Raw genomic sequence first — 11,340 nt, 5'->3', positions numbered from 1 at the left:
ACCTGGTAATTTAAATCCCATGGCTGCAATGATTTTAACTTAGAAAATTATAAGCATGGGAGTCTTTGTCTTAAATCCTGCGTTGCATTGTTAATAACGTGATTAAGACTTGGATTAGGGTTGTATTAAACTTGATAGAGATTTGCAAATCTAATGCTCTCGTTGCTGTGATCCAAATAAGCAAACAACTTCCAAGAATTTCATTGTTACAACTTACAATGCTTGGCTAGGGTTTAAACAATAATATATACCTATACCAATAATTTACAATATGTTGCGGTCTATTTTATCTGACAAGGTTAAAGAGGGCCGGCGATAAGGAGAAGAGAGAGAGAGAGAGAGATGTGTTTGTAGAATTGTTGGGGAATGTGTGTTGTTATCCCTCCAACATTGTGCCTTTATTTATAGTAGTAAAAGGAGAGAAGATATTCCTTCATCCCCAAGGAATACAAGATACAATAAGAAAGGATAACTAGAATCAAATCTAATATAGGGTTTACACAATCACACTTAAACCATGAATGTTTACAACACTCCCCTTTGAGTGTGTAAATACTAAAGGTAGATTTAACATCATGCAGAAGTTGAGGAAGTCGACTCGTCGGCACTGATTCTAAGGAATAACACTTATTCTCGATAAGGTAGGAACTTGCATAAGTAGTATGTCTCACTAAAAAAACCCTAAGGCTATGGCAAAAACCTGAGGAGGGACAAAATCCATAGTCTAAGGAAAAATGTGTGAGAAATGCAAAGTCAAAAGAAACATCTACGGGGACATCATCAGGGATATGACCAGCCCAAGATGGGTGCCTCGTTAAAACCTAGTTAGGTAGCAAAAACCCAGTGGGAAAAATGCTCCTAATCGTAGAGAAAAAGAGTACATTAAGATCAAGCAAGTATCTATAGGATACTTCCCCTGAGTTTGACATAATTCCAAAGGGAAATAGCAAAGTTAAACTCAGAAAGTTTACGCATACCAATTCCATGAACAAGCTTCTGAAACGTCGCATTCGGCAGTGATTTGGTAAAGAGGTCAGCCAAATTGTCTTGTGAACGGATTCGCATGAATTCAATCTTCTGATGCTCTTGTTCTTGATGTGAAAAGAGGAACTTCAGCGCAATGTGCTTGGTGTTGTCTCCTTTGATGTAACCCTTCTTGAGCTGTTCGATGCATGCTGCGTTGTCTTCAAAGATCGTCGTCGAGACATCAACGATGGGATAAAAATCATAGGAGCTTCGAATATGGCCCACTATTGCCCTTAACCAAAAGCATTCCCGAGTTGCTTCATGTAAGGTGAGAATTTCAGCATGGTTAGATGAAGTGGCAACTAAGGTATATTTAGTTGACCTCCAAGAGATTGTGGTGCCTTTAACAGTAAAGACCTAACTCGTTTGAGAACGCGCCTTGTACGGATCAGACAAGTATCCTGTGTCGGCATAACCAACAAGGTGAGAATCAACTCGAGAAGCATAGGGTGTGGCACCATTTGAGGATTCATAGGGATAGAACAAGCCCAAATCCCTTAAGGTAACGGAAGGTATCTTTCATGCCAGTCTAGTGTTTGCGTATAGGTGTATTACTGTATTCTACCAAAAGATTAATAGCAAAGGAGATGTCAAGTCTAGTGCATCGAGCTAAGTACAATAAAGCGCCTATTAAACTTAGTTAAGGAACTTCAGGCTCCAAAATCTCTTCATCATCCTTATTCGGATAGAAGGGATCTCATTTTGCATCTAGCGATCGAACGACCATAGAAGTACTCGAAAACTTCAATTTATCCTCATTAAAACGGCGCAACACCTTCTAGATGTAGTTCGATTGATGTACTAGAATTTCATCCGAACAATGCTTTATCTCAAGATCGAGACAGTATTGAGTCTTACCTAGATTTTTCATCTCAAATTCTAACTTCAGGTGCGCGGTAGTTCTCGTGAGCTCTTCAAGGTTCATGTCATCGACATATACTGCAACAATCACAAATCCGGAATGTGACTTCTTAATAAACACACAAGGGCATAGTTCGTTGTTCACATATCCCTGACTAGTCAAATACTCACTCAGGCGGTTATACCACATTCTTCCAGATTGTTTCAAATCGTAAAATGAATGCCTTAGCTGAATTGAGAGCATGTTCCGAGATTTGGAAATATTTAAACCAGTCAATGTAAGTCCTTCGGGAACTTTCATATAGATTTCCATATCAAGATCCCTATATAGATACGCGGTTACTACGTCCATCAGCTGCATATCCAGTTTTTCGGAAACTACCAAACTAATAAGGTAGCAAAAAGTAATCACATCCATAATGGGTGAGTAAGTTTTGTCATAGTCAATCTCGGGACGTTGTGAGAAGCCTTGCGCAACAAGACAAGCTTTATAACACACAATTTTGTTCTTCTCATTACGCTTCCGAACGAAAACCCACTTGTAGCTAACAGGCTTCACATGTGGAGGAGTATAAGCTACAAGTCTAAACACTTTACATTTCGCAAGCGAATCGAGTTCAACTTAGATTGCTTTTTTCCAGTTTGATCAATCAGTTCTACGTTGACATTCATCAACGGAACACGGTTCAATGTCATCGCTCAACATGATCTCAGTAGCTACTGCATATGCTAATGCATCATCGACAATCATCTCATTTCTACGCCACACATCATCTAAGCTAACATAATATACTGAAATCTCACGATTCTCGATATGAGGATTCGTCTCTTCAAGGACGCTTCCATAAACTTAAATTTCCTTATCAATTAGAATAAGTAAACGATAATCAGATTCACGGTAAACTCTTCAAGACCTTGTGTCGTGGGTTTCTTCTTCCTGGGGTGTGAATCCTTTGAACCAAGGGTCACCACGCTTTTGTGTAAGGGCAAATAATTGGCTAGCCGCTAATGTACGTGGATTACCAGAATTGGTGTCCTAGGCCTCCGGGAAGGAAGTATGTCGTACATTTGGTACATCCATCTTTGCAGGCGTATTCGTAGCTGGAATATGTGATCTTGTCACACACGCTAGATCGGTGAAAGCATCTGGCATGCTCTGAGCTATGCTCTGCAGATCTAATATGCAGTGCACTTCAGTTTCAGACTGAGTGGTGCGGGGATCTAAATAAGACAAAGTGGGAGCCATCCACGATAATTCGCATCGTTCTTCAGGAACGTTGAGGCTCTTATCTCCCCTTAACGACAGGAAGACTGTCTCATAAAAGTGACAATCAGCGAAACGAGTGGTAAACAGATCGCCTGTCAAAGGTTCTAAGTAACAAATAATCGAAGGAGAATCATATCCGACATAGATTCTTATCCTTCGCTGAAGCCCCATTTTTGTACGTAAGGGCGGCGAGATCGGCACATATACTGCACAACCAAAAACACGCAGATGCGATAACTAACTAAAGGGCACTAAATGGTTGTGTCGTAACAGGCCTCAGGTGAACCAACTTTGTTGCGTGCAATATTGCATGGCTCCAAGCAGCGATCGGGAGCTTGGTACGTATGACCAACGATCGAGCAATCATTTGTAAGCGCTTAATGAAAACCTCTGTCAGGCCATTCTGGGTGTGAACATGGGGTACATGATGTTCAACTTCAACCCCAACCGACATACACTAGTCATCAAAAATTTTAGATGTGAATTTTCCAATATTATCCAATCGAATAGATTTGATCGGATAATCAGGGTGGTGAGCCCTGAGCTTGATAACCCAAGCCAACAATTTGGAGAATGCGTCGTGCCTTCTGGACAATAAGCATACGTGTGACCAACATGTGGAAGTGTCAACCAAAACCATAAAGTATCTAAATGGTTCGCAGGGAGGGTGAATCGGTCCACAATGTCCCCCTGAATCCGTTATAGAAAAATAGGAGGATTGGAACGAATCCTGTCATAAGAAGGCTTAGTAATAAGCTTTCCCATTGAACATGTTTGGTATGCAATTCCTTAGATCGAACCTAAGCTTCAGGTTAGTGGATGCCCGTGTGATGATTTGAGGATACGACGCATCGCTATTTGTGTGGTCTATTTTATCTGACAAGGTTAAAGAGGGCAGGCGGGAAGAAAAAGAGAGAGAGATGTGTTTGTAGAAGTGTAAAGGAACGTGTATTGTTATCCCTCCTACATTGTGCCTTTATTTATAGTAATAAAAAGAGAGAAGATATTCCTTCATCCCCAAGGAATTCAAGATACAATAAGAAAGGATAATTAGAATCAAATCTAATATAGGATTTACACAATCACACTTAAACTATGAATGTTTACAACATAATATAAATTGTTTAGGGGGTTTCGAAGTGGTGAAATTTTGAAAAGAGAGACGTTACATCTGCACTAAAAGCAAAATCTTTGTGGTAAATGACAACATAGTTTAGGTGATATATGCACACAAATCCTTATTAGTCCATGTGATGTTTGTGCAAGTTAACTTCTTTTTGTTTAATTAGCTAGATACGGACAAAGGAGACGGAAAAAATAACTCGTGCACATGCGTTAAATGTAAATAAAAATCAAAGGGATGACATTGGCAACTAAACATATTGGATAAGTAGAAAATTTGTATGCAGTACCAACCATTGTTGATCTCAAGCACAAAGCATTTGGTGAAAAATATCTAATAATTAGCAACTACACTACGTTCACGTTGTCATTAGCCACAATTTAGTTTTAAAAAAAAAAAAAAAAATCTAAGCTAAACCCTTTGTTTGTGGACAAAAATGGGATTAGATTATATTTTAAATTAGAGTAATGATATTCATACCATGTTTTTGTACCATATTTTCGTATCATTTTAGGTGGCATTTGATGTGGATATTTAAATTAATCAAATTTTTAAATTTAGTTCCTTATTTAATAAACTAATAATTAAGAAAAACTAATTAATTAAATAATGATTGTGGTATATGAGGAGTCTTTCTACTTCATTTCCTTGGGTTTTGTAAATTTTTCAAATGATGTGGAGAACCACATCAGATGTAACCTAAAATGGTATAGAAATGTGATATAAAAATATAGTATGGATAACATTACTCTTTAAATTAATCAAATTCAATGATATAATAGTGGCCCGACAATGATATCAACGTGGATCCAATCAAACGAAATTAGTGGAAGGAAATGAACGGCCCACAATTGAAGGTGTCGTAAACGGCACTTTCAAAGTGAGGAATAAGGAGACCGTGCTCATGTTTAATTAACTAACAACAAGGTATCCACAAGTTTATGACTATTTATAGCCACACACAATTTGGTTTCGTCTTCGTCGCCCCAATGGATGCTGTTAGCTATTACTACAAGATTGTTCATTTTCCAGTTCTTTTTTGTATAATGATATTAGGAAGTGGAACTCAAATTCGATGCTTCGAGTATAATAATAATGTTTTTAAGTAATTGAGATACAACTCTTTTGCAGAGATTATTGAGTGTAGTTAGATTACTTTGCATTGCTTTGGAGAGAATAGCAGAAGTGTTCCCGATGTTACTAATAAAATGGACATTTTATAGAATAATGGTACGTTTGCCATGTTTTTAATCAAATGAAATTGGAATTCGGATTTAGGAGGTGTTCAATTTGTTCTTCAAATTTACTTATGTATGTGTACATAAATGACTCTCTCACCAGTCACTACCAGCAAGTAACATCCCTCTCCTCTGTGAGAGAAATTTTCTTTGCTTGAGAGCCTTTCTCACCGTCTTGTGTAAGTAGTTGCAACTTCGTCCATTTTCGTTGTCGCTGACCCTAGTCTAGCTAGGGTCAGTGGTAGTTTTTTCTATTTTTGTTCTGTTTTTTTTTATTTTGTGTTTCTATGCTACGTTTTCCTTTTCCTCCCAATCCTGTTCCAGTTTGTTCTCCACAGTTCTTTGGCATCCTTTTTTCTGGTCAATTCCAATTCGATCTGTAGCCGCTGTTATAGCGATTCGTTGTGATTAATCGAGTCGGTGTATTGAATTCCGGTGTTCCCACTGGTTTGGGTGCTATCAACATCACCGCCTTCTCTCTCTACCTTTTGCAGCGTTGCGTGTGGATTTCCACAGGCTTCATGGCTGGTTTTTTTCCAGCTTATGGTTGTGATTAAAGAGCTGTTCTCAGCTAGTGGAGGCGATCAAAGTGGGGATGCTTCGTCGGGAGCGTTGAATTGTATTCGACAAGATTTGCTAGTTTGGAAGCGCTGCAGCAGTGTTCTAGGTTTCCTTTCGATTCTGTTTGTTTTGGGCTCAACTTTTGTCTGGGCTTCTTATGTAATTTTGGCTGGTCTAATTTTGTTTGTATATTTTGTCTTTAGGCCGGTGTTTTGTAAATTTGTGTTGTTCGTGTATTGAAGGTTTCTACCTTTAGTTGACAAAAAAATAAGGCCATCTCACTAGAAATAAGGAGGGAGTCCCTCCAAATTCCCTCCGCTCCTCTCCCTCTCTCTGTCAATTTCCTTTTTATTTTTATCTTTTTATAAAGAAGTCAACACAAAATATTGAAATGACTTAATCGTGAACGTTCAAATAAGAAAAGACTAGAGGAAAAGAAAAATGGGATAGAAGAGAATCCGGATCCAATAAGTAGCACAACAGTTTTGATGCTTCTAAAGTCGCCATTTTGATATGTCAATCTTTTGTTAATGTTGAATATTCTGAATAATTGTGAATAAAAGTATGAAAAACAACTGATCGAATAAAACGTGGAAACAAAATATTCAAAACATAGTTTTTTTTTTGTCAAAATATTCAAAACATAGTTGAATTGTATTATATTTGACTTTAGTTAAATTGGATGCATATAATTTAATATGAGAAAACAATCCCCCCAGTGGACTCGTGGAGTGAAAGGAGCAGCAGGATACGTCATCCCGTTTGCAGAGCATAAAGATTCTTTCTCCTCCTCTTTCTATCATCTTTCATCCATTTTTCTCATATTTTCATATTTTGTCTTTCTCTTGTTATAAAAAATTAATATAAGATGTTGACGTGACTTAACTGTGACCGTTCAAATAGAAAAAAAGGAAAAAAAAAAAGGTAAAAAAAAAAAAAAATGAGGAGAGAACCCTTCTCGTTTGCAGAAGCAACCACAAACCCCCAGGGCCCTAGGTAAATCCCAACGTGTCCAAATTCATCGCTTTCCAGTTTCTAGATTACTTGTGTTGTGCGCTGTTTCCTGACCCTCGTAGTAAATTACGTGAAAGCCCCTCGTTTTGAATTACGTAAAAGCCCTTTTTCCATTTTCTCCATTACAGAAATGAAATTGATCACACAATTAATTAAAGTTGAATATTAAACTGAGCAGGCACCACCAGGTACCAGACCCGTGAAACTTTCGAACAAAAACGACACCAGGAAAGGTCGTGTTTCCACTTAATTTGACTGTCTTTTAGACCGTAGAATTCCAAGTTGCACATGAACAAATATAGACCGCTGATTCATGAAAGACCATGATTATGATTCCAGTAAATTGTCCAAGGTGGTGCATTTCGTTTTCCAGTCCGTGACATGTTAAATCCAACAGGATCTTTTCTGGATTTTTTAAGTGAGGATTTTGAGAATTCGTAAATCGTATCTATTTATCGTATATCTTGCAGTTAGTTTTTGTCAGGTAATGTTTGTACTTAATTTTAAGTAAAAATATTTAAAATGATTTTTGACCGTACGATATACGATGAACAAAAATGATTTACTGATCTCCGAAATCCTCACAAAAAGAAACCGACAAAGATCTGGATTCTTGTTAAAAGACAGATATTTTTATCTTTATTATTTTATTCTTCTTAATGCAAACGATATTTTATATTAAAAGAACATTATTAATTGAAAAAAGTTTCAATCCAAGATTCCGCAGAATGAAGAAGAAGACTGTAATTATAAAAGCAGTACGACTTACGTTAAAGATAAATATTTAAAAGAGAGAAAAAGCCAATTACTGTTTTTAAAAGGGTGGATAAATAATTAATTTTCTGTTTAAGGCTTTAAGCATAGGTTGTTTGTCGGCACCAATATAAAGGCTTTCAAAAGGGAGAAAAAGCCAATTACTTTTAGCATAGTGGAAATGCCTTTAACCTTTTCCATTGATATTGTTTTTGCATAACGCTTTACATCTTGTTTGTGGCCGTATATGCCAATCTGAAAGTTACTTTCTTTTGAATCTTGCATGCTCAATTTGCCCATTCTCATATTTTCATCGACAGCGAAAGGAAGGTGTAATCCTATACATTTCTAATTAATTCAGACGATGATCGAATATAATACATATAAGTATTATAGTATTAGAGCAAATTACTCACATATGCATTGTGTTGTATAATCATATAAAATATATACGGTCTAATTGCTATATAAATCACCAAATAAATCATATAGAAAAATCAGAAATTATCATGAAAGTAGATACAAAATTTAATGCATACTAACACACAAAACACAATGCTAATGCAAATGAAATTGGATTAGAAAATTTTGAAAAATACAATCGAGCCGAGCTTAGTTCTTTTTCTTTAAGATGATTTAAGCTCTACTGCAATATTCATGGTTGATCAGCACATTTCTTTCAAGATACAATAACTACATTCTTATGATAGTTGCACTCCAAACATAAGGCCAACAAAGAAGGACCAAACCCATAAAAGGGTATTTTGGGAAACCCAAATAAGAAGCCAGCTAGTCGTCTCCCGAAAAATACGCCATAAATAAAACCCAACTCCGAAAGCAGTGGCTATTGTTCTTCACAGTTTCTGGGTTGCTGCTGTTGCTGCTACTGCTTCCTCCAACCCACAAGCCATGGGCCCTGGGGTCCCACCAACTCCACCACCCACCTCCGCAGCCGCCACCGCCACCCCCACCTCCACACCCACCACCCTCCTAGGCAAATACCAACTGGGCCGGCTGTTGGGCCGAGGCAACTTCGCCAAGGTCTACAAAGCTCAATCCCTCGTCGACAACACCGCCGTCGCCGTCAAAATCATCGACAAGTCCCAAACTGACGCAACCATGGAGCCCCGCATCCTCCGAGAAATCTCCGCCATGCGTCGCCTCCAGCAACACCCCAACGTCCTCAAAATCCACGAAGTCCTAGCCACCAAGTCCAAAATCTACCTCGTCGTCGAGCTCGCCACGGGCGGCGAGTTGTTCGCCAAACTCTCGCGCCACGGTAAATTGCCGGAGTCCCTCGCCCGCCGCTACTTCCAGCAGCTCGTCTCGGCGTTGCACTTCTGCCACCAAAACGGCGTCGCTCACCGCGATATGAAGCCCCAGAACCTTTTGCTCGACAAGAACGGCAACTTGAAAGTCTCCGATTTCGGACTCTCCGCCTTACCCGATCAGCTCAAAGATGGGCTGCTCCACACCGCTTGTGGGACCCCCTCGTACACGGCACCCGAGGTGGTTTACCGGCGCGGCTACGACGGCTCAAAAGCCGATGCATGGTCGTGTGGCGTCATCCTCTTCGTCCTGCTCGCCGGGCGCCTGCCGTTCGACGACAGCAATTTGATCGCCATGTATAAGAAGGTTCAGAGGCGGGAGTACGAAATTCCGGGTTGGATTTCGAAGCCGGCGGGTAAGATCATATACCAGCTGCTCGATCCGAACCCGAACACGAGGTTGGGGACCGAGGCGTTGATGGAGAAGCCGTGGTTTAAAAGATCTATTGATTTAAGGCTTTCCGAGGAGCCGGCTGCGGAGGTAAAGAAATGCGACGTCGTTCCGTGCGGGATTAATGCGTTTGATATAATATCGATGTCATCGGGGTTGAATCTCTCCGGGCTTTTCGAGGCGGAGACACGGAGGGAGAGGCTGTTCACAGTGGAGGCGGGAGCGGATACTGTGGTGGAGAAGGTGGGGGAGGTTGGGAAGAGGCTGGGGTACAGAGTGGAGAAAGGGAAGAGCGGTGTGAGTGTTGGGATGGGGAAAGGGGCGATGATGAGGGTGGTAATGGCGGTTGAGGTAATGGAGATTGCGCCAAGTTTGGTGGTTGGGGAAGTGAAGATGGCGGAAGGAGGCGGCGGCGGCGTGGTTGAGCTTGAGAAGGAGGTTAGACTTTGGGAAGAGTTGCGAACTGGGTTGGAAAACCTTGTCGTTTCGTGGCAGAACGCTGTCGTTTGATGTTGGCGGTGTACATTATTTTGGATTTAAGTAGGCTGCGTGTGTTGTGAGGAAATTAAACACGGGGTTGATTTAACTTATGACGGTGTATTCAATTGAGAATTTGAGAGACTTTAATGGATTTATAAATATATGAATTTTTATTGAGTTTAATTGATTTGTAAAGATTCTATATAAAATTTTGATTCAATTTCTTCAAAATCTCATACGGAAGATGAGATTTGTAGATGCTTAAAATACATTACGAAATGTCTCTAATTCCCTCTAATTCCTCAACTTTCTCAAATTCTTTAAAATCAATTTCTAATTGAATACATCTGGAATGTTATAAACTTCTTTAAAATCCTAATTGAATACATCCGAATTTGTAAGGATTTTAATAAACTATCTTAAAGTTCTAATTGAATACATCTTCAATTTCAAAGAATTATTTAAAATTCTGATTAAATGCCCTTAGATTCATTAAAAGAATTAAAATCTTTCAAAATCTTAATTGAATACACTCCTTAATCTTTGTACACACGAGGCCAAGGCCGATGACAGTGTATCGGTGTTATGTAAGTCATTTTCCGATGACAGGGGCATCGATAATTAAGCTTAATTAACGCCCGATTAGTGGTTTCTTAGTTGGAATTAGATTCTTTTGTTTATTGATAGGATGTTGGGTTATGATTTTGGATCTTGTACATTAGTTGAGATACTGTAGTTTGTACCGATACTGATATATGATTAATCAAAAAGCTAGTTTTCATCATTTCATAATCGACTTCCTGTCTTATCATTTCAAGCTCAAAAATTTAAAAATGTCACAAATTCGTATAGCGTATGAATTGATGTTGCATACCAGCAGATTCAACGATGATTCGCAACTCTAAATTCTACTCGTTTGTTGTATTTTGTCGTATCATTTGCAACATTTGCTACTTCCCAATATATGATGCCAACTCAAATCGAATTATTATTCATTTCTTAATCGCTTCCTTATTGGCCTAATAAATAAGAGGAAAGAACCAGTAGGCAGTAGTTGTAGGCAACCAAGCAAAAACTCTCACTTATTTTCTCGTTTCAACATTTTCATTTTTATCCATGTCACGTATTTCGCTAGCATGCAAAACTAACAAATTTAATTATTTTTTTTTTGCTAACAAACTAAAATTTGAATTATTAATAACAAAAAAAGAAAATTAGTAGCTACACAATGGGCAACCTAATTTGGTATCGAATTCGTCATCCACGAGATTTAAACTTAGAACCTCTCACTTCCAAGT

General features: G+C 38.7%; 1 protein-coding gene across 1 annotated transcript; it reads left to right on the top strand.

Moving 5' to 3' along the window:
• Positions 1-8,507: 8,507 nt before the first annotated feature.
• LOC137737958 (CBL-interacting serine/threonine-protein kinase 4-like) lies at positions 8,508-10,179 on the top strand. The gene has a single exon (XM_068477548.1). The coding sequence runs from the start codon at positions 8,753-8,755 to the stop codon at positions 10,070-10,072; it is 1,320 nt and encodes a 439-aa protein (XP_068333649.1). The 5' UTR covers positions 8,508-8,752; the 3' UTR covers positions 10,073-10,179.
• Positions 10,180-11,340: the final 1,161 nt, after the last annotated feature.

The sequence above is a fragment of the Pyrus communis genome, chromosome 6 (genome assembly GCF_963583255.1).
Source record: "Pyrus communis chromosome 6, drPyrComm1.1, whole genome shotgun sequence".
NCBI classification, from domain to species: domain Eukaryota; kingdom Viridiplantae; phylum Streptophyta; class Magnoliopsida; order Rosales; family Rosaceae; genus Pyrus; species Pyrus communis.
Note: the sequence above shows the minus strand (reverse complement) of the source record. Positions and strands in the feature narration are given on the sequence as shown.